At 38.1% G+C, this 22,328-nt stretch overlaps 3 protein-coding genes across 3 annotated transcripts; all 3 read right to left on the reverse strand.

The window, feature by feature from the left end:
• Positions 1 to 456: 456 nt before the first annotated feature.
• On the reverse strand, positions 457 to 3,389 carry leng1 (leukocyte receptor cluster (LRC) member 1). The gene is made up of 5 exons (XM_088410846.1): positions 3,326 to 3,389; positions 2,457 to 2,641; positions 2,076 to 2,258; positions 1,613 to 1,929; positions 457 to 1,527 (listed from the first exon to the last, which is right to left on the reverse strand). Exons 2-5 carry the CDS (start codon positions 2,586 to 2,588, stop codon positions 1,308 to 1,310), a joined length of 852 nt encoding a protein of 283 aa, XP_088266972.1. The 5' UTR covers positions 2,589 to 2,641; positions 3,326 to 3,389; the 3' UTR covers positions 457 to 1,307.
• A 93-nt stretch (positions 3,390 to 3,482) lies between these two features.
• tmc4 (transmembrane channel-like 4) lies at positions 3,483 to 12,938 on the reverse strand. The gene is made up of 16 exons (XM_088410928.1): positions 12,479 to 12,938; positions 12,191 to 12,413; positions 11,036 to 11,187; positions 10,258 to 10,407; positions 10,085 to 10,170; positions 9,126 to 9,271; positions 8,886 to 9,033; positions 8,108 to 8,266; positions 7,880 to 8,037; positions 6,841 to 6,961; positions 6,123 to 6,220; positions 5,855 to 6,038; positions 4,689 to 4,819; positions 4,469 to 4,624; positions 4,062 to 4,140; positions 3,483 to 3,966 (listed from the first exon to the last, which is right to left on the reverse strand). The coding sequence occupies exons 1-16, from the start codon at positions 12,522 to 12,524 to the stop codon at positions 3,883 to 3,885; spliced, it is 2,121 nt and encodes a 706-aa protein (XP_088267054.1). The 5' UTR covers positions 12,525 to 12,938; the 3' UTR covers positions 3,483 to 3,882.
• A 674-nt stretch (positions 12,939 to 13,612) lies between these two features.
• Positions 13,613 to 22,281, reverse strand: mboat7 (membrane bound O-acyltransferase domain containing 7). The gene is made up of 9 exons (XM_088409282.1): positions 22,186 to 22,281; positions 21,296 to 21,378; positions 21,025 to 21,154; positions 20,061 to 20,187; positions 19,835 to 19,991; positions 18,264 to 18,459; positions 17,022 to 17,174; positions 16,213 to 16,389; positions 13,613 to 16,097 (listed from the first exon to the last, which is right to left on the reverse strand). Exons 2-9 carry the CDS (start codon positions 21,369 to 21,371, stop codon positions 15,719 to 15,721), a joined length of 1,395 nt encoding a protein of 464 aa, XP_088265408.1. The 5' UTR covers positions 21,372 to 21,378; positions 22,186 to 22,281; the 3' UTR covers positions 13,613 to 15,718.
• Between the last annotated feature and the right edge of the window lie 47 nt (positions 22,282 to 22,328).

Below are 22,328 nucleotides of genomic sequence, written 5' to 3' on the forward strand. Positions count from 1 at the left end.
AGCATCCCAGCAGTCAGCCCACCTCCTCCTCCTCCTCTTCTTCTTGTGCACGCCCCCCCCTCCCAAAAATATATCCACAGCCTCCGCCGGATGACGTCACACCCGCACGGCGAGCATTGTCATGGCTCCCGCCGCGTGATGATGAATAAATGTGCTAGCTGTTATTGTCAAGCTAATGCTATACACGTTGAGAGTATGAGGCATGTTTAAAAAAATAAAATAAAACGCCCACATGACGTATATTCCTAAACGTACGAAATAGTTGACATCTGAAAGAGGAACTGGAAAGATGGTCATAAAAAAGGAAAATTTTAGTTCAAAATATTTTTTGGTAAAAGCGGTTAGCCGCTAGCTTACGGGACTTCCCATTAGCAGTACCCTCTCTCGTTACATTTCTTTCTTGCACTTTGTGATAGAACGACTACTAAAGCAAATCGGATGCCCTCCCTCTAAAAATAGTTAAAAAAACACATTATTTATTTTTAAATACAATAAATAGGATACAGCACAAGTCACCTGTATTAGCTGTTAGCGGGATAATTGTCCTCTCGCGGTGCATTCAAAAGCATTCAGACGTTTCAAACTCATGCAGAAATAATAATTAATTACAGTAGTCACTGATTAATTCCTAGTATATGTTAATTGCGTAATTCAATTATCTACTGCTACCCACTGCCTCATTAACCTGGCAAAAGTCAAATAAGGAAAGTAACAGCACTAATTTTATCAGATTAAAACACCGCGTGTAGGCTAATACTGTAATTAAAAGCAAATTGGACACAGACACAAGAGGCTCAAGGTGTTGCAATTCAATATTGGTAACGGATATCAATCGTGTATGGCATTATTTCTGCCTTTATCCCTAAGAGTCTGATATCAGTCCTCATATACACCTCGTTCATTCCACATTTCGCTCCAGCTCTTCTATCCAGCAGCGTCTGGAGTTGACGTAAAGATCAAACATTTCCAACAGTTATTTAATTCAAAGGGTTCAAATTTTGTTTTGATTTACTTCATTGGGGCTATATTTTCAAATCGCTTCAATTTATTTTATATTTGTTTGATTCAGGTCCACTAGGCCTCCATTTCCATGTTGTAGGTTGAATTTATGCAACCCAAACGTACGGATTAATAATATTTTGTCATACCTTCTAGATACATTAATTCAGCAAACATTCAACAAAATATAAATTGGAGGGTACCATATAAGTCAGTCACTACATTATATTTACACTCATTCCGTCACTGGACATTTTCATAAACCAAATATGGGCAGAAGACTATTTTTCAGGGCGCGAGGCCAAAGTTCACAATTTCAAAATCTCGTCCCTCCAGCTGTCTCTGTCGCGTCGTTGCCGCTTGCGGGCCAGCTCCGGGAAGTAGGCGCTGTTGTAGGGCCGGTCGCGTTCGTTCACCTCCCGGCTCGACTCCTTGTCTTTGCCGTTGCGCTGAGCCAGCAGCGCTTGGGCCCGCCGCCGCTCTTCCGCTTCGCGTTGCAGACGTTCTGCTCGGAGTCTCTCCATCGAGCTGCCGAGACGAGGTAAGCGCCGATTGGGCGTTTATTTTTTCCCCCGCAAAATGCCAGGCATCAATCGAAAGTCGGTTTCCTCACCTTTCCCCGCTGCTCCTCTTTTGTCCTTTGTCCGTCTTGTCTTTTTTCTTGCTTTTGTGCATCTTGGTGGAGGCCTCGCCCAAAACTTTCCTCATCTCGTTTAAGGGGTCCAAACGGTCCTTGAGTCGCCGATCCTTCTTCTCCCGCTCCTCCTCGGTTAACTCCTTCCTCTTGTCGTTCCTCGCCTCGATCTCCTTCTCCTTTTCTTTGCTCTCCTCTTCCTTCTCCTGGCCACTTTTCATGTACCACGGCGTGACCTCTGTCCCCGGCTGGGGTCCCAGAGACACCAGTAGGCCGATGGCGCGCTCCTGTTTCTCCTGGAAATTTCCATTGAATAAACTCATTTAAAAAACAACCAAAATAAAAAGTCGTTTATCTGAGCATCGGCTGTAGCTAACTGATATTAAACCACAATAACACATGAGATGCATGTATTAATTTTGTGCACTTGGGGTCGCCATACTTTCTCCTCTTTCTTTTCTTTGACATACTCCTCATTGTCCTTCTTCTCCACAGACTCCTCAACGGGAAAGAGGTTGAGATGCTGCACTGCTCCGCTCTGTTCCTCAAATTGCACTGTCTGGCTTTCCCCTGCTTCCAGCTGGAGAGTGGCCCGGGCTTTCCTTCGCAGATACTCAGTGCGGGCCTGAGGACCACGAGAAAAGACGTCGCATTTTGTGTAATTGAGTAATTGGCCTTTTTATTTCTTTTTTTTTCGAAACAGGGCACGATAGGATTCAATAAATGTGCGTTTTTCAAAAGCATTAAAAATGATATTTTGCTAATTTCATTGTATTTGCACCAAACAATGACCGTGTCCACATAGTGTCTAAGGATGAGTCACCTCTTGCTCGGCGCGCTCCACCCGCCGCTTGGCCTCTTTCTCCTCCGCAGCTGCCTGAGCTTCATCTCTCCTCACCCGGGCGACGTTGTCTTTGTTACGGACATGCCAGCTCTTCTTGGGGAGAATGTTCATGGTTACCCCGGTGGCTTCTGCTAGGCTTGCTGAGCACGCTAGCTGAACATCAACTTCGGAGAAAATGAAGACAGAAAACAATTAAACACAACGTCATCAACATACCATAGAGGAGTATCAATTAAACAGTAGTACATAAACTACAACATACTTTTTTTTGCGCTCCATAATTTTAATTTTTCTACATGCTAGATGTCCATTTTAAGGTTCTAGTCGTCATCACTAGTAAGATAATTCATCACACTAGTAGAAGAGGGCAAACTACTCTAAAACTACTACTCTAAAACTACTACTTTAAAACTACTACTAATCGAGTTATGCAGAACAGTACTGCATTAGGAATGGTTAATTTGTAGTAGTAAATCAAAGGTGGCAGTAGTACTAGAAAATATGTCATTTTATGACACATTCGCTCTACTAGTTCGCCCAGTTTAAACACCTGTGAGGACAACTTAACATTAGAAATTACGTATGCCGGATCTTAAGATGGGTATAAAGGATTTGTAATAAATTCGCAAGCACTAATAAACGTTTTGTCATCAAACGACTAATAACGCTCCAACAGGCAAAAATGATTAGCACTAGCATTATTTACGAGTAAGGATTTGCTCGTATGTATTAGCTCATTGCAAAGTAAATCAGACAAACCGGCGGTTAAAGTCCTAGGATAGACAACAGTAAAGATCTAACTCACTATCGCTTAAAAAAAGAAGATAAACCAGAACGAAGTAACTTACTTGAATGGAAGCTGCTTTTCCAAGCTAGCCACCGGAAAAGTGCACCGGAAGTAAACAATAAAGGTTGTGCAATGACACCATTTGGGCACCTGGTGACGCTGTATGCCCTTGCGTTTACTACGATGACTAAATATTCACAAATAATAGAAACACAATATCATAAATAAGTGACGTTTATTTACACTTTTTAATTTGTCCTTTTGTTGATTTTTCAAAGTAAAGAAGCTGCGTTTGTTTTAAATCAAGCACTGTGGAAAAATTGTGGTTAGCGCATTTTGCTGCTCCGTGGTTCAGTATTCAAATCTTGGCTGTGGTCTTCTTGAGTGAAGTTTGTATCTTTTCCATGTGTGAGACGTCCAAGGCCACGTGAGAACAAACGCAACAGAAAATAGATGGATGAATATTTCAAAGTCACTTCAAAATCAAGAAAGTAGTCATTAACTCCCTCCAGTTGACTTAGCACACATTATGCAATAAAAATAATGAATCTGTGTCCTTAACTGTTATCATACACACACCAACAGCAATATAAAAACTTTTCAATGTGGAAAAGTATATCACGCAAAATCTCTTGTTGGTATCTGAAGTTGACGACTCAGATTCTCAATCTGTTTGACCAAGAACTGCTTGTCGCGCCCCTCCTGTAAGGAAAAAGAAAATAACAGGACCACGCATGGAAAGATAAGAATATACGAAGTGATAAAACAAAAAATAATTTTGGTAGAACACATCTTACCTGTTTGAGTTGAGCTCTGAGCAATGTAACACTTTTGCCATAAACGGAAGCCAGAGCAATGAAATAACACATCACTACACTGTTGGGGGGAGAAAATAATCATAATTTTGCATGGAAGGGGGTCATATAACAAAGACAGCATTAGGTAAAGCTGTACACTATAGTAGCGGTTATTTACTAACACCATGCTTATAGCATGCACACAATCATGAACACGTTACACAAACTATTGAAAACAAACACACCGCTACCTCACGGTGATATTAGCTAGGATTTTGCTTTCGTCTGAGTGCTAAAAAAAAACATTTTACCAAAAAACTGGAAAAAAAACGTCATCGGTACGCATCTGCAGTTGTTTTCAGACGGCTTGTCTATGTGTGAATGTGTGATCGTGCAACTTCACTGACCAAGACAAGGCAAACAGAGGAATGGAGAAGGCCTGGGATCCAATAAAGAAGAGAAACTCTCGCGAGACTTCCGAGAGGCGGTCGAAAGATGTCGGAACGATGGCCCACATGTAGGGGAAGGAGCGGAAGGGCCCGCAAGCCATGGACGGATGGATCCTAAAGAACAAAATTCATGGATCTTCGACAATCTCCATTTACCTCCGGTTAGGCAAGTACTCACTTAGCCACACTGTAGATCAGAACCAGGGTGGCCATGGACCAGCCGAAGAGCAGCACCACCAGGAAGACGAAGGTGGAGGTGGTGGAGCGGAAAGTCTTGAGCGCGGGGCGACAGTTCTGGAAAAGTGTGACCTGAAGGAACATGATGCTTCAAGTTGACGATAATGGATTTTTTTCATTTCAACCTTTAGAACCGTCACTTGACATTGATTTCTAGGTCCAAAAGGTACTAGTAGTACCAGTTCTAGTGGAGTGCTTCTCAAATGGGGGAACCTGAAGGTTCTCCAGGGGGTATATAAGATTTTAACAAGGTTTCTGCAAGTAAACCTAATTTAATGCATTTTAATGCTGTGATAGGAACAATACATTTTCCATTTCAAAAAAAGAGCAAATTAATTGGAACATGAAGACAGCTATTACAAAATAATCTTATAAATAAAGATTATAGAATGGACCCTCATGCAATTTGGGGCGTGGTGGCCATTGGGAAATTTAGTTTGTTTCTCGAACGGCCCATTTCCGGGCTGGTGTAATACAAGATAAGATGAAATTAATTCAGTTATTATTAACAACAATAATAATATCATTACAATACCTGTACTACTACTACTACTACTAATAAAACTACTACTACTAGTAATAATAATAATAATACTGTAGGGGTTAATCCACGTATTTACATAACAAATTTAATGCATTGCAAAGCTTTGGAAGCAACAGCACATGCTTCTTTTCAAAGTAAGAGAAAATTAATGAAAACACAAAACAACTTATATCTAAATTGATTTATAATGACACCTTAACAAAATGTTGTCTGCTTTTACTTTGCTAATTATTATGCAAAAGAAAATTGGATTATTAATGGGATAAATTTGGGGCCAGAAATAAGAAATGATGTTATCTATTTCCTGGAGCTTCTGAGTAAAACCTCACTATAGATATAACAACAAATACAGAGCCAAAGACGAATAAATCACACAAGGATAGCACAGTACTTTTTTTTTCAACCAAAAATGCACTACGCTGTTTAGTTGGTACTTGGCTGAAAAAATATTTCACAGAGGGCAGAACATTAAAAAAAAAAAAAAAAAGATGAGGAACATTGTACTCGTACATATGAATCTTAAATTGGAGATACCCAAAGAACTTGACATAAACGACGAGCACCTTCTTGCAATAGAAGAGGATGACAAACTTGACAGTGTTGATAACGGGCAGCAGGGGGCAGAAAAGAGCTCCCGTCCAGACCACCGTCTGACCGTACACCAAACCTAGCACGTTTTCAGACACCCGAAACTCTTGGCGACCAATCCATCGAGCCACCTTGTTGGACCAGTTGTCTACCAGCATTCTAATGAGCACAACCACAACACTGACACTTCCCTCCCTCCAAAAAAAGTCGAGAAAAAGACGATTTGCATTGATTGAAGTGTACCTGCGCGGAAACTCGACCAACGCCAGCGTGGCGACGGTGACGATGAGATCGAAAAGCATCAGCTTGTACATTTCCTGCCCCACGCGGGTTTCCCAGCACTGGCATAAACAGAAAAAAAAAAGTATGAATATTTATGTTAAAAAGATGATGGTTATAAGTGTTCAATGTATTCATGTATTCAAAGAAAAAAATCATGACCAAAATTAAAAATGGTCGCCCCCTGAGCTGGAAAAAAAAGAAAAAAAAACAAAGGTTGATGTTGTTGATTAATTCATACTCTACAAAAGGAGTATTAATCAGAATAATTGACAGATTATTAGAGCCAAATAGAACATGTTATTGTAAAAAAAAAAGACTTGACTTCCGCTTTTAAGGCAAATATGTATTTTGTCTTAATATGACTGAGCTCATTATGTTAAAAGTGTCACGATATGCACTTTTGAACAAAGGTTTAAATATTAATATGAACCTGAAAGAATGCCAGTACTCTAAAAGGACAAACACTAAAGCTAAATTTGCTAACGCTAACAACTGAAATGTGGACTTGGGGCAAACATTTTTAATTAAGTTTACAGTCAATGATGCCCATACCAATTTATAGTTTTGGTAACTTGTCCCAACAAAAACAACAACATATATTTCATATTACTTATATGTAAAAAATCCGTAAAAAAAACAATAAAAGACTTAATTAGATGCCGTGTTTGTTTTTGCTAACCGGGTACTCCTGGTGGTTGTACTGGCACACGTGGCACTTGTCCACGCCCACTCGGCAGGTGATCTGACCCCACAAGGTGAAGAGCACAACTCCCAAGCTCACCAGGCGCAAGAACACTGCCCTGAACATGACAGAACCAAATCAAGGAATCCTGCTTGCCCTTTTCACTCCTGTATTAAAATTATAAGGATAAAACTAAGTTTACTTCACTAGTAAGGTGAACTAGCGTCAATACTTAACCCGTCCAATGCTAAAGACATTTTTTTTTAGTTCAATTTCCCTGAGTCCAGACATTCAATCGCAGATGCTTGTTTATTTATTTTTCTATTTTTTTCAAGTATTTGGCTAAAGCCGGGAATAAAAATGGCTGGTACTAAATAAATCAAGAACTAGAGTAATTGATTACATATGGTAAATAAGTACTAAGATAATGAATTACCTGAAATGATTAAGTACAAAACTAATAGGTTATTTTGGTTAATTACGTATTAAAGTAATCGCTTGCTCCAAAGTAATGAAGTACTAAATAATCGATTACTTTAGGTATTTAAGGTTTAACATAAGTGCTTACTTTAAGTAAGAAAGTACTAAGGTATTTGATCACATTAGGTTATGAAGAAGAGATTCAAAGAGATTCCAAAGAACTCTATTTTAGTACCTAAAAGAAATAATTAGTTTAGAACCTACTTAATTTAGTACCAACAATTTTTAAACCATCCATTAGTCAAACACTAGAAAATAATAGAAAAAAAAACGTTATTAGCTGGGATTTCATGTCTGAAGTTTTAAAAAAAAAAAACGTAAAAATACGTCTTTGGGATTGAATGAGTGAAGGCAAAAAAGGTCTGTTGACATTGTTAAACGAAACGATAAATTTGATGTAATTGTCCAAATAAAAACAATTATTAGCTGTGATTTAAAGTCTGGACTCTTAAAAAAAACGTAAAAATACGTCTTTGGGATTGAATGAGTAAAGGCGAAAATGCAAAATTTTAGGTCATTCTCCAGATAAAAAAAGTTCATAATGCGCTGTTGGTACCTCAAGAGGGCCAGAATGACCGTGGTGCTGGGTGGATATCGCTCAAGCAGGGCGATCTGGTCACAGACGAAGGGCACCAGGAAGTTAGCAGCCGTGATCACAATGGAGGGCAGATACTCAAAAATCAAACCCACAATCCCCTGCTCACCACTTCTCTTCTGTAAGGGAGAACCCCACAAAAACAATGACACTTCCTACATCGAATCGGGACCACGTGTGTTTGTCTACCTGACTGAAAACGGTGGCAACAAGGATGCCATAGCAGGCCGCCCCGATCAGCCCCAAAGCAACCAAACCGAAGAAAACCCGAAGGGAGTACAAGATCATTTTTTGGGACGAGGTGAGTGCGGCTGCCTTCTTCTTCCTAAGTTGCTCCTCTAGATCCACCTGAGTGAAAACGAAATAAAGGACACACAATATAGTGATGAAGAAAAAAATGAAGTTTATATATATATATACATATATATATATATATATATATATATATATATATGTGCATGGGATTATTCAATGAATGGTCAATTTTAATATAGGACACACCGCAATATAAGGCACATAGAATAGAAGCTACAGTAGCAGCTGGGCTTGTGTTTTGCATCCACTATTTCAGCTAAAATGAGCTTGACACACCTGTTTGAAATGCACAACTTGTAATTCGTTAGCTCAATAGTAAGCTATTTATTAGGGATAAACTATATTTTGCCACCACAGAGTTTTGCCCGAAAATGCCCCCGAAATAATTAGCAATTTCACTTCTCAATGTTTTTTTTAATACTACAAAGATGAAAACACTCCAAAAAAACATGAAATCACTGATTAAAGGCACAACAACTACAATGTCATCAATTATTTTCGTACGATATGGCACAAGTCTCTGGCGTTAGCGCTAGCCGCTAATTCCGTATGTGGTGCAGGTGGTGCATTCAAACACCGTCGGACAAATCTGACTAAAAAGCTTGTTAATAATCACAAATGTCTAAATAATATGGATATTCCTGCCACTGACCTGTAGCTGATAGTGAATATTCTTCTGCTTGAGCTTGGTAGCCCGGTCTCCTAGGCAACCGTAGTCCCAGCCGGTGAACACCATCATGCTGTAGTTGCCAGCGGCGCCGCCTCCCGTCGCCACGACGACTCGGGCCGCCGTTCCCATCCTGCGTGAGAGCGGCCGGGGGAACACTTCAACAGGGGCATTGCGTTTGCTAGTTTTCGGCAAAAAACAAAACAAAAAAACAATCAAACTGACCGAGCCGTGATGCAAATGAGGCAAAATGCAAAGTAGAAGACGGCGGTAAAAAGGTAGGCCAGCGGAATGTTGTAAGAAAAGTTGTTGTCAACCACCAGCCAGTTTTTGTAGTAGCCGTAAAACATGTAGGAATACTCCATGTAGCCCTGAATAGAAGGAGAAAAGAAATATGTCCATTAATAGCTCAAATCTTTTCAAATTAAGAGAAAATCAATTGCAACACGTAATAACGTTTGTAAATTGTGTTATAGTGACTCAAAATGTGTATGAATTAATGATTTAAACAAATAACTAATACTTTTTCTATTATTTACTTTGGTGTACAAGTAATAATCATTACTTAAGTACTTATGTACCAAAGTAATCAAGTATCTTAGATAATAAAATACTAGTATTTTAACTACTAAAAGTACTAAAGTACTAATTACTAAAGTATCCAAACATTTTAGATAGTAAAATGAGTATTTTAAATATTATAGTTCCAAAATAATTGACTGCTTGAATACTAAAGTAATTAAATATTTTAGCACTTTTAGTAATTAAAATAGTAGTAATTTTAGCACGTTAAATTGATTACTTGAGTACTTTTTGTAAGTGAAACAAAAGTAACGTACTTTTAGTGCCAGTAAAAGTAAATACTAAAGTAAATACTAAAGTACCAAAAGTTTGAATTACTTTAACATATAAAGTAATTGAATAGATTCATGAATTAAGTACAAAAGTAATTCATTACTTTGGTACTTACGCACTAAACTAATCCATTACTTTAGGTACTAAAAGTATTTGCAGTTTAAGTACTAAAAGTGATTGAACTTCATACATTTAAAGTCTATAATTATAGACAATGTGTATCTCCTTTTATTTTAAATGTAATTGATAAAAAAAAAAAAATGGCCCTCATATATGCGGCCCTCAAAGTAAACATTTTGGACAACCTTGGTGTCACTTGAGTTTCTCACCGTTCCCGACAGGAAGTGGAGGATGTAATTATAGAACGGCTCCAAGCCTTCAGGATTGGGATCGTATTTCATGCATTCCTCGGGCCCTGCAAAAACACACACACACGGTGCAAAGTCTTAACAAGGTTTGTGTGTACACAACACACACACACGTCGGGCTTTTTTTTTCCCACCTGTGTCGTTCACGGGGCCGCCCTCCGCCCATCGGAAGATCACGCTGGGGAGGAAAACCAAGCCGGCGATGAGTAAAAATGAGATCAAATTAAGTATGACCAGGAAGCGTAAGAACAGGAAGTAAGACTGGACACCGCCGCCGAAGTTCCCTGCGGGGGCGAAAGAATACAAAAGTTGGGAAAAAATGTCTTTAACGTGTCAATTAAAAAAAAATGTCAATATAAAATCAATTCAAATGTGTGATGTTATTAATTATTGATGTAGAAAAGGCTTATTATGAATTATTCCAGTTTGCAATAAAATCAGTAACGTTATAAATTATTGACCAACCAAAGGCATAAAAAACAGCATAAAAACATTATTTATGTTTTACAAACCTTATAAACATCTCTAATTGAAAGTTATTGAAAAGGTGGTGCTGAAAATGGAGCATCTAAGGGTTTAAAACAGTGGTGTAAAAAATATGGCCGGCGGGCCGTTCCTGGCCCGCAAACGTGTTTAGTCCGGCCCGCGAGATGATTTTGTCATTTTGTAAAGTATAAAAATGACTTGAATCTTTTCAATAAATGAAAAATTTGAAATATTTTATGATTAATAGTGATGTTAATGTTTGATGATTATAAGTGATGTGCTTGCACAATTTTGTACAGTACTACAAAAAATAAAATGGAAGTTGTTTTAAAGTTAAATAAATACATGATTTTCTTGGTCTGTTTCAAAGTTGAAAAGCTGACGCAAAACGATGCGGAATTGAAGAAAATAGTGAGTATGCTGTACCTCCAATCTGTTGCAAAGACTTCCTCCACAGCATAAAAACATGGAGGAACTCTTTGGCATTTTTTTTGATTTTCTTGAGGGTTTTGCGCTTTCTTTGTTTCCATGACGCCATCCTGGAGGAGACGACCGGCACCTGCATTTCCTGCACCTCCCTGGAGACAAAAAACAATGCAACTAACAACATAACACCATAAGAATTTTATTTGGAAAAATAAACACTTACATTTTAAATGGCCTGAAAATAATTACAACTTTAATACAAACATTAGTTTGATGGGCACCCAAATGAAAAGTAATGTAAATAACAATTGATATAAAAAAAAATCATAATTTATTTTAGCTATTTTCAGATCCTCCTTTACCATAATACTCAAAAAAGCTAAAAATATTATATTATATAAAAATATCATCATATAATAATAATATATATATATATATATATATATATATATATATATATATATATATATATATATATATATATATTTATATTTCAAATACTCAAGATCTTTTTATTGTGAAGATATATGACATATGTATACATCAACATATGAACCACAATTGTCGAAATTTTTACACTATTTTCAGATCCGCCTTTACTGTAATACATTTTTTGAAAGATAAAAATATCTAAAATAACTACTTGTGACAGAATGGCTGGATTGAAAAATAATTTTTAAAAAAACGTAAAAATATGTCTTTGGCAGTGAATGTGTTGACTATTCAAATAAATAAATAAATTTGAGGGGATTTTTATTTGTGCGTGATAATAAATGAAATAAAAAGAAATACAATTCCAGACCTCACTACTTGTGAAAGAATGGCTGGATTGAAAAATAAATTTAAAAACGTAAAAATACGTCTTTGGCAGTGAATGTGTTGACTATTCAAATAAATAAATAAATCTGAGGGGATTTTTATTTTTTCGTGCCAGATAATAAACGAAATAAAAAGAAATACAATTCCAGACCTCACAACCCCTTTGAACTACTTGTGACAGAATGGCTGGATTGAAAAATAAATTTTAAAAAAAACGTAAAAATACGTCTTTGGCAGTGAATGTGTTGACTATTCAAATAAATAAATAAATCTGAGGGGATTTTTATTTTTTCGTGCGTGATAGTAAATGAAATAAGAAGAAATACGATTCCAGACCTCACGGCCCTTTTGAACGCCATAGGCAGAGGTACGGTGCGAAGTTCTCGAAGCCCCTGCTCCGATTCTGTGTTTCCGTCCATTTGATCGTAACCATCTCGACGGTCATGATCTGCGGCGTCCGGGTTCCAGTTGAACTGAGGGTAGTTCCGACTGGACCCTCGAGATGAAGGACGTCTTAACCTCAACGACTCCTGGCCAGCCGGGTACGCGTTACCTCCTCCTGGAAAACAATGACGGCTTTTAAACGGGTAAGAAAAAAAAGAAGAAGAAAAAGTAATGACGCACCTTGGGCGTGTTGGTAGTCACTTGATCCCGGTGTCTGTGTGTCCATTGGTCAAACGTTACGCTTAACTGTTAATACAAGTGAAAATAAGGATAAAAGAAGAAAAGGAGCAAGTCTTGAGGTAGATGTGGATTTCCTGGATTCTCACCCGCCTCCTCTGATGGACTTTACACTCTGTGCAGGTGGACACTTCCTTGTGCTGAATTGTATGCGTGAACGCACAGCTAAAAGGCGCAATTCTTCCCGTTTTTAACCCTCGGCTGGCCGGGGATTTTTCACTAGCCTGGATGCAAAATCACCCAACTTGGGCTGACATTGAAAGGGTCTTAACATTGTCAAATTGAAATATACTTTCAACACCTCAAAATGTTCAGGGGCATCAGCCTATCTATACATATATACATTTTTTCTCGGGGGCGGGGGTGCACCTCCTTTATGTACAAAAATGGTAAAAATGCGATAATAGCAAAAGTAACTATGCTGTATATTTATGAAATTGAAATAGGAATATTTATCATGTATTATGACTTTTGAAGACTTTTGAGTAATGGGAGTCCAGGATAAGCCAATCATAGAAGTCGATGAAAGGCTTACAAATGTCATAAGTTGGCTCATAGCACCACTCGGTGGTTTAGGGGTGTCAACGCAATTTTTTTTAGACCGCCTCATTCGTGAGTTTCCGTTGAAAGGGTTGATGCAAAAATCGGGGGAAATGCATTACTAAAAATTGGGTCCAAAATTGAGAATATTTCCAAATTTTGAATGGCAGTAAATGAGCCTGACAAGGGCAAAATTTGACACCTATAGGGTGTACCCCACGAACTCCCGTTGGCAAGCATTTAAAAGAGACAGCAGGGTGTCATATTGAGAGTCATCTATGCAAAAGTTTTCCTTTGAATCACACATCAAAAACATCAAAAAGTTGGGTCAACATTTTCCCCAGGGGATAAAATAACCAGTTAGTTACATTCCTGAACAATAAAAATAATATTAAAAAAATACTACCGGTATGAGTATAAAAATGCTCATTGTCCTGCATTCTATCAAAGTAATCTGTAAATTATATTAGAAACATTGCAAAAAAGATGGGAAGGTTATTGTACAACATGCAGTGGATACAAAAAGTCAACACAATCTTAATTAAATGCTGTTTTATTTGTAATATATAAAATGAGACCATGATAAATTATTAACAAAAAAAAAGATATCCTCCCTGCATTGTGACCAATACAGCTGTCAAAATTTATAAGCACCGTAATTCCCCAAATATACGACGCACCTGTGTAAAGGACGCATCTTTAATTTTAGGGCCAAATTCTGGTATTTTCTAAGTTGTGTGTATGACGCACCAACAGTTTGGCAAAACAATGTAAAAACTATCGCAAAACACAATAAATCTCATTTGTGTCAAATCTTCATATTAGTATGTTACTGTATATAGTTGAACGAGTCTTTCCGATTTTCCACATTGTGAGCGGTCACCGAACGCCTCACCAGTGTAGCGTCGAATGCGCTCCAATCAGTTTTTTTTTTAATCTTTTCCTCGCAATGCAGCGAGTTCTTTTTGTCATAAATACCCGTGTTCCGCCAAGTTTATGATTGTATGTATATGCCAAAAGACACGAATTAATAAAGGAGTCAAATGGAATACATTTCCGTGTTCTGTAACAGGTATGTTTGTGTTGCCAATGTGCATATCACAGTGACAGCTATACCGATGTTATATACATTAAAAAAAAAAAAAAAAAATTATCAGGGCATTATACTGTACATATGAACAATTCTCTGCTATATGGATGGCATCACATGTTTTTGAAAAAGTTGATAGTGGAGCTCATAGCAGGGAAAGCCAGGGCACGAAAAAAAAACGACACGCAGCTGAGAGTTCAGCTATCCCAGGTCACGTGAACAAACTGGCAGCAAATATGAAACGTTTGCAATCGCAATGAACGGCAGTAGTTGATGACGTCATGTTCTCAGAGTGCAACATGTAAACTTCCTTTTAAATGAATCGATTGAAAACTTGGAACGATACACACCAGCACCGCGAGAGGTAAACAGTTTGACGAAGCACAGAAATGTTCAGTCACAAAGAAGGGTGTGCATTTCTCCGATAAATCATAATTTGAAAATCGTATTTATATGGCATGATAGAAAAAACACGCAAATCCATTTGGATGTGCGTGTTGGCAGTTTGCAAATATTTTGCTCATGTTGGAAGAGAAGTGAATGCGCTTTCTCGAGATGATTTTGGACCCTTAGATGTTCACGTCGCTTTTGATGCAAATATTTTTCGTTGCGGCGAAATTTTTTTTCAAATGGCAGCGTATTGGAGCAGCATGTTGTTCTATGCATTGTTGCTGTTATTTCAAAAAATTATCCCATTGAAATGGATGGGAATGTTATTAAACAGTTTCACGCACGTCCCAAAAATTATATTTTACTTTACATATGTGCACTAATGACTAAATATTAAAAAAAATATTATACGCACCTTGACCACATGGGGGCAGTACAATCCAGCCAGATATACACTTAAAGATGTCAAAACGGAAATTGTTGGGCTTGATTTGCTGGGCAAAATTGCTTATTCTAATAGAATAAAACAATTAGTTCGGTAGTCATTATTGAATATTTTTACAATCGACGATTCTATCGATTCATCAATTTATCAAACGTATATATTTTTCATTTGCATGAAAACATATTTCAAAAAATATTTCTCCATTTTCTTCTTGTCAACCAATTATTTTTGTGATTAAAAAGCAATTAAACAACAATTAAATAATATTACTAAAGAAAGTTGTACTCACCCACCATTTCAAAAACGATTTAGCTTCGGGTGAAATGTTTTGTTTTCTGAAACAACTTTTTGGAATAGAAAATGAGTCTGTTTTCAAGAATGAGTACAAAAATAAACCAATTATTACCGCTGAGCGATTGACAAAGCGTGAGAGCAATTTAAAATATTTAAAAATGGCTCAAGATGATTACTCGGTTTGTAAATTAGTGGTCGTTTGAATTGATAATTAAGACTGTAGTTTCAAAGATATATATATATATATATATATATATATATATATATATATATATATATATATATATATATATGTGGTTTCAGTTGAGATATTTGGCACAAAAATCAGCATCTTGGGAAAACTTGAATCTGTTAAAAAAAAAAGTGATGCATTTTTGGAAATAAGAGTTTGGAGCAAGCTCCACCTCCAGTTCAGTCATTCCATTCAGTCCCGTTTTTCGCCATTTATTTTGGACTTATCTGTCTCGTCTTTGTCTCCTCTCCGTCCTCCCTTGAGGGCGCGGCCCAGAAGGATAAAGCCCACGGCCAGCGCGTGCACGGCGAAGTAGATGGACGACCAGTAGCCGACGGTGTCGGAGGCTTTGAGCAGCACGAAGCCCATGCACATGTAATCGTACGCCCGCATCTTCAGGAACCAGTGGACCCAATCGAAGACGTTCTGACCTCCGGGGCCCAGCCGGGCTCGCACCGACGCCTCCATGGCCGACTCGGCGGCGATGCAGAGCGGGATGGTGAGGAAGGACAGGTAGTATCCGGCGTGGAGCCCGTGCCAGTAGGCGCTGATGAACATGGTCCAACCCGCCCTGGTTGGAAAGCCGGGACGAAATTTCTCATTCTGAGCTCCATTCAAGCTTAAGACGAGCGTCCCGGACATCACTGAGTCCGCGAGAAGGAGACGAGATGAGATTTTGGTCTCACCTGAGCGTGTAGGACTTGAAGGGAGCGTTGGGGTAGATGTAGTGATGAAGCCACCACTGCACCGTCATGTTCCAGTAACGCATGCCGTGCCGCACCTTCACGCAGAAGTCCGTGTTGTAGCAGTCGATGTTCTGGATGGTTTTGAAGTCGTACGTCTCCTCCGACAACGACTCGGGGCTTCGGAAATAAATGGCGAACGTGGGGGAAGAATTCTAGTTTTAGTTTAAATTTGAGCTGATACCAATTTTTGGCAGAAAAAAGGAAAAGATTTACCGAAAACAAACAAACATAAAATACATGTTTTTTCCACGAAAAGGAAATTAAAAAAAATCATTCTACAACCCAATATTGCATTTTTTAAGTGCATGAATTCAACATTGGCTTTCTAGGATCTTTTTTTTACTCATTTGTTCATAAACTACATATTTTGTTAAAAACACAAAATAATCTATAAATAAACTCTGGAATTCATTTCGTTAATGAAATTCGTCTTATTTCTGTTTGTGTTACCAGTCGTTGAATGTGTGTGACACCTAACACATTTATGTTTCATTTATATTGCAGTTTTTTTTTAACCCATTCAACCCCAAGGACGCAATTATACGTCTTTACAGAATCCAGACATTCAATCCTGTATAGTTATTCACAGTATTTTTTTTCCCAAATATTAGGGTAGTGTCAGAAAATCACTGGCACATCATGAGCTAAATGGAAAATCGACCAACTTGTGAACGTCACGTGACCAAACTAAGAAAACAGGCGAGCTGTGATTGGTTGAGTGACTGTGACGTCATTTTCAAGTGCTCTACCTGTAGGGGACGGTTGGGCCCCCGCCCGGTTTGCACTGAGCCCGTTGCGGGTAGCAGCCCAGACCGGCGCTGATGCATCCGGCCTCGGCGCCGCACCAGGCGGCGTAGAAACGCATCCTGAACACGAAGAACACCACGATCATGTAGAAAAACCTGAGAACAAAAAGAACGTGTTTGAAAAACTATTTTGCAACGACTTCAAAGTGAGCCTCATCGTACTCTTTCAATCAATCTCGATTTGAAAAAAACAATACGATACTGAAAAAAATTGATAATGATAATGTATACTGTTTTAAATTCAATTTGAATGTAAACTTAACATTCCTAGCTTGTGCATAATTTTCTTAGTGGGATAGTCCCTTTATTTGACCATTTTTTGCAGTAAAAAGTTAATATTTTGCCTAAAATCTACATACAACTACATCTACATACTACAAAATATCTACATTATTTTTCATGTAAAATTAATACCTATGAAAACACATTTTCTACTCGCCCAAGGCTCGGGTAACGACCAATCACAGTTCACCTGTCGGTCATGTGACAATCATAAGCTGAAACGTGATTGATTGGTCGTTACCTGAGCCTTCAGCACCTGTGATGTCATTTTCAGTTGACAAAATATGTTTTTAAAAGTATTAATTGTGCATGGAAAAAATAATTTAGTTATCAAATGACCGCATTCAATCTCAAAGACAGAATTTACATATATATATATATATATATACATATATATATATATATATATATATATATATATATATATATATATATATATATATATATATATATACACACACACACACACATAAAATATACATATAATATAATACCAGGTACTAAAAAAAAATTAATAAATCAAATAATTGGTTAAAGAAGTGTCTAAAAATGACTGGTATTAAAACAGATAATTATGGACAAAATATGAGCTTTTTAATGCTACAAAATACAAAAAAATGGGTAAATACGTCAAATGACTCATTAGTACTGATTGTAAATATGCCTTGCGAAGCCCCCATCCAACCATCTGCCACTTTAGAAAAATCTCGACATTACAATTTAGCTAATTTTCAAATCTTCCATTTTTAATATGACGAATTAATCAAATTATTTCAGTTATCGCCAAGTGTTCCATCATCAGCTGTTACTAAAATATTTCCCCTTTACATTAATACAGAAATTCTCAAAGTGTGCAGCATATGTGCATTCAATCTTTGAGAAAGCACGAAAATTCAAAGTCACCTGTAAAAGAAATTGCGATCCAGGAAGTCGTCAGTTCGGACGTAATCCAGGGGGAAGACGGAGTTCACGGCCAGGAAGAGCGCGCCGAATACGGGCACCGGCTTCAGCCGCTGCAGGCACGGCACCCGGCCCGGCAGGGCCAGCGGTTTGGGCTGCTCCAGCCAGTCCGCGTACGTTTGGAAACGGAAGAACGGGCCTTTTTTCGGGGGAACGCAACAGGTAGAAGAGGAAAAGGCAAAAATGAGAGGGGAACCACAGATGGAAATGAACAGTCGGGTTGACGGCGAATACAAAAAACACAAAAGGGTAAAATGGAGGAAAACGAGGATCGGGGAAGAGCGCAACAATAAAGTACATTAATAGGGCTGAACCATTTTGAAAAATTTAGACCACCAATACTGCAATATAAAATGCACTGTACTTCTTTGGACAGTTAAGTTCTAAAATAATCAATTACTTTAATTCATTTGGTCCAAATAAATCAGTTACTTTAGTAGTCAATCAATTCTTTTGTTAATCAATTTCTTTAGTACTTAAGTATCTTACTACTAAAGTACTAAAAGAATCAATTACTTAATTACTAAACTAACCTAAGTAATAAATGACTTCCGATAGGTACTAAAGTCATTGAATAGTTCTTAATTACCTAAAGAAATTGATTAGTTTAGTACTTCATCATATTGCACCAGCTATTTATGGGCAGTCTAGCTAAACATTTAAAAATAAAAAGGGGGAAAAAAATACTAAGTAACTCTTAAGATTGAATGTCTTGACCATTGGTGTCAAACATACGGCCGGAGGGCCGGATACGTCCCACAAAGAGGTTTGCCCCGGCCCGCGAGATGCTTTTCAAATCACTATAACTCTGGAGTCTTTTGCGCTAGAGACTTCATTCCGGCAAATTTGGAAATCAGAGAAGCGGAGCCTTGTTTCAATGTCGTATACATCGCGGTAGCTGGCACATTTTCAAGTGTTGGGGAAGGTGGAAGCGGTGCACGGTAGAGGAGAGAGAAGGAAAATGATAAAGTAATAGAAAATTTCTATTCGTTTCAACAATTTGAGGAAAAATGCTATTTGGGATATATATCGGGATCCAAAAAGGAAGTTACTTTCCTTCATGTATTTTTATCTTGATTGATTTTGTTATTTTTTGCTTTCCAACCGCCGCTTTTCACGATGAATCAGTAGCAGGCTGGCGCGCGTCGCAAAAATCTACATATAATTGCCACTTGTTGCTTTTAAGTTATCAAGCATGATTTTTATTTTTTCTATTTTCAAATCATTTTCCTTGAGCTAAAATGGTTTTGACACCCCTGGTCTAGACTCTTAAAAAAAACGTAATAATCCGTCTTTGGGATTAAACGAACTAATATTGCTTCTAATATTCTACCGTAGGAGTAATACAGATATGGACTCACGCAATGTTGGACAAGTTAGCAGAGTGAGACAAAGAGAGACAACGGTTAAAAGTCATGCAAAACAACAAAGCATTCCAACAGGATTCACAACACGCATGCAAATGTTTGCACACATCCTCTTGCGAGAGATTCAACTTCCTCCTGGCGACTCACCCGTCATGACGCCCACATAACAGTAGCTGTAGGACATGATGTCGTACAGCGACGGCTCCCGAGACAGACAAGCCACCATCGAGGATCCGGTGAAGGAGCTCGCTTCCTTCTTCTTCTCTATGTGGAAGCTGTGCACCTCATTGGCCAAGCTCACCATCTAAATTAAGAGTGCGGATGGTTCAAAATGAAAGGATGTGGGATTTTGTTTTGGAAGGTAATCGCTTACCTTGAGGGTGAGAAGCAGCTGGACGGCGTTGGCGAAAGGCGTCGGCGCCGAGAGGCCGAACCACGTGACCAGTCGGAAGAAGAGGAGGTAGAGAAAAGTCCAGGCTAGACTCAACGCGGGAGCGAGCCTTTAGAAACGAAGCGAACCAAGTGTCAGTGGATATCAAAAGTCTAAACACCCCTCTTCAAAACGCAATGATTAAAAAAAAAAAAAGCATTGAAAATATTTTTACACCATTAATGGGCTTATAACCTAAACACAAATGGGGTCTAAATAAATTCATATGATGTGGTTGCACATGTGTTCACAGCCCTCTGGTTTGATTTGATTTACTGATCATATGAACACAGATTTCCTTGAAATAAACAAAATCTATTTATCTAGAAAAAAAAAGATAATTCAATGCCATTGACGGCTATGGACGTCAAAAATTAATTTTTACAAGGCTGGTAGTGCGTGAGTTAAATGGAAGTCTAAACACACCTGCCACCATTAAAAAAAGGGTGTGCTAACTTATGCAAACATATTTTCACAGGCGTGCATTTGTACTTCCTCTTCAGATTAACAAAAATATGAATCACAAAAATCAATTGACTTTACAGGTGGCGGATTTATTAGCAGTTCATTATTACTGCCCTTATTGCTCTGCTACTGCTATATTTGTTTGTTTGTTTTATTGCCTACTTTATTATTTGCTCGATTGTGGAATGTAGTCAACTCGGGGTAGTGAGCAAAATAAAAACTTCACTATGTAGTATTACTATGCATATGACAATAAAATTCTCGAATCTTGAATAACTCATTCAATTGCAAGCCCAGTAAAAATGGACAGAAAATGACGTCAACGGCAGTAAATTAGTTGATGATGGACAAAGTTTAGAAACAATTTAATCTCCTCGAATGCTTTGGAATGAGAGTTCACTGCATTGCGGCGGTTCAGAATAGTTTAAAAAAAAAGAATTACCTCCAGCTACTCTTGATAATAATCCAGGTTCCGATTACCGTCACCAGGGAATGGAGGGTGTGCACTTGACAGGTGGCGATGGTAAAGGAAAGGCCGAGAAGCATAGCCGCTCCTTGCTTGACAGGAGGACCTGAACCCAAAAATATTACAATATCAATACCACAAATTCCATCTACGGAGAAGGACTAAACTAAGTCGTTGTATATTTTGGATTATACATTTTACATCTGTCAAAAACACAAAATATGGAGGAACTCAAAAAGTCACTCACTAAAGTATCGGAAAAGGAATCCAAGCGGGATGGAAGCCGCTAGGACTCCCAAGTACACCAGCTCATCGGGAGACATTGTAGATCTGCAAGAAGACAAAAAAAAGAATATATATATATATATATTTTTTTTTTTTCCCTTTAGTGTAATCTGCATGGAAGAAGACAGTTGTGGCAGGACTGCATCAGAGCATCATGCAGTTCCTGGGAGAAGACAAACGAATCTTCCTTCCTTTGGCTTTATAATATATATATATATATTTTTGAAAGACATGGACAACAAGACAGCTATGATGACAAAAGCTTTCAGAATTCTTCGGAGGTACATTATGTTCTTTTGACAATATTTATCTTTTCTTCGCAAAATATACAAATGTAATAACACTATTAAGTGCAGTTAACCTGCAGGAATGCTATGAAAATAGTTCAATTAATACTCTGCCTTGAAGGAAATGCACTTTCCAATTCGTTATTTTAGATTTTATTAATTTGAGTACGCCCGATGAAAGTTTTGTTCCTGGTAGGGAGCAATGTCGTACATGTAAAAGCGATGATGAAATTCGATCTAGCAAATTTGATGTTATGCATTGAAACGTGGGCGCTTTAGTGAGCAGGTTGCACATTTTCAACATTTGAACGCACGTCGGATGATTACTATGCAAACAGAGTAATGCTTTCACATTACGCAGCTTTAAAGATTTTTAAATCGGTGACGGATAAAACACAAAAACAGTCCACCCACAATGGTGAAGCGGAGCGAATGTTAGAAAGTGAAAGTCTGCACAGGTGGGATTAGCAATCAATGCTAACAGCGTTACGGCGTTCGAGATTTCGATTTAAACGGCGGATGTAATTAAAGGTTTACAAGCGCGTGAATCGAAGCCAATACTTACGTGAATGGAGACTGGCGAAAGGTGGAAACGGACCCAGCCCTGTTCTGACATTCATGAACTAGTTTCCACAAATGAAGTACTTCCTGGTTTGTGACGTTTAGGTTCGTGATTGGACGCGGCCATTTTGGCTTGGCGATGGGTTT

This window comes from Hippichthys cyanospilos, chromosome 3 (genome assembly GCF_059441005.1).
Source record: "Hippichthys cyanospilos isolate Australia breed blue-spotted pipefish chromosome 3, RoL_Hcya_1.0, whole genome shotgun sequence".
Classification (NCBI taxonomy): Eukaryota; Metazoa; Chordata; class Actinopteri; order Syngnathiformes; family Syngnathidae; genus Hippichthys; species Hippichthys cyanospilos.

Bases quoted from the DNA above. Each gene is read 5' to 3' on its own strand.
- leng1 (XM_088410846.1), bottom strand. From the start codon at position 2,588: ATGAACATTCTCCCCAAGAAGAGCTGGCATGTCCGTAACAAAGACAAC. The intron at 2,259-2,456 runs GTGACTCATCCT...CGTGGTCCTCAG, and splicing joins TGGAGCGCGCCGAGCAAGAG to GCCCGCACTGAGTATCTGCG. The intron at 1,528-1,612 runs GTGAGGAAACCG...TCGTCTCGGCAG, and splicing joins AAGAGGAGCAGCGGGGAAAG to CTCGATGGAGAGACTCCGAG.
- tmc4 (XM_088410928.1), bottom strand. From the start codon at position 12,524: ATGGACACACAGACACCGGGATCAAGTGACTACCAACACGCCCAAG. The intron at 6,962-7,879 runs GTACCAACAGCG...TGTCATGTTCAG, and splicing joins GTCATTCTGGCCCTCTTGAG to GGCAGTGTTCTTGCGCCTGG. The intron at 4,141-4,468 runs GTCAGTGAAGTT...TCCCCCCAACAG, and splicing joins CCTCTGTTTGCCTTGTCTTG to TGTAGTGATGTGTTATTTCA.
- mboat7 (XM_088409282.1), bottom strand. From the start codon at position 21,371: ATGTCTCCCGATGAGCTGGTGTACTTGGGAGTCCTAGCGGCTTCCATC. The intron at 21,155-21,295 runs GTGAGTGACTTT...TTTTGGGTTCAG, and splicing joins ATTCCTTTTCCGATACTTTA to GTCCTCCTGTCAAGCAAGGA. The intron at 19,992-20,060 runs GTAAGCGATTAC...CTCTTAATTTAG, and splicing joins AGCTGCTTCTCACCCTCAAG to ATGGTGAGCTTGGCCAATGA.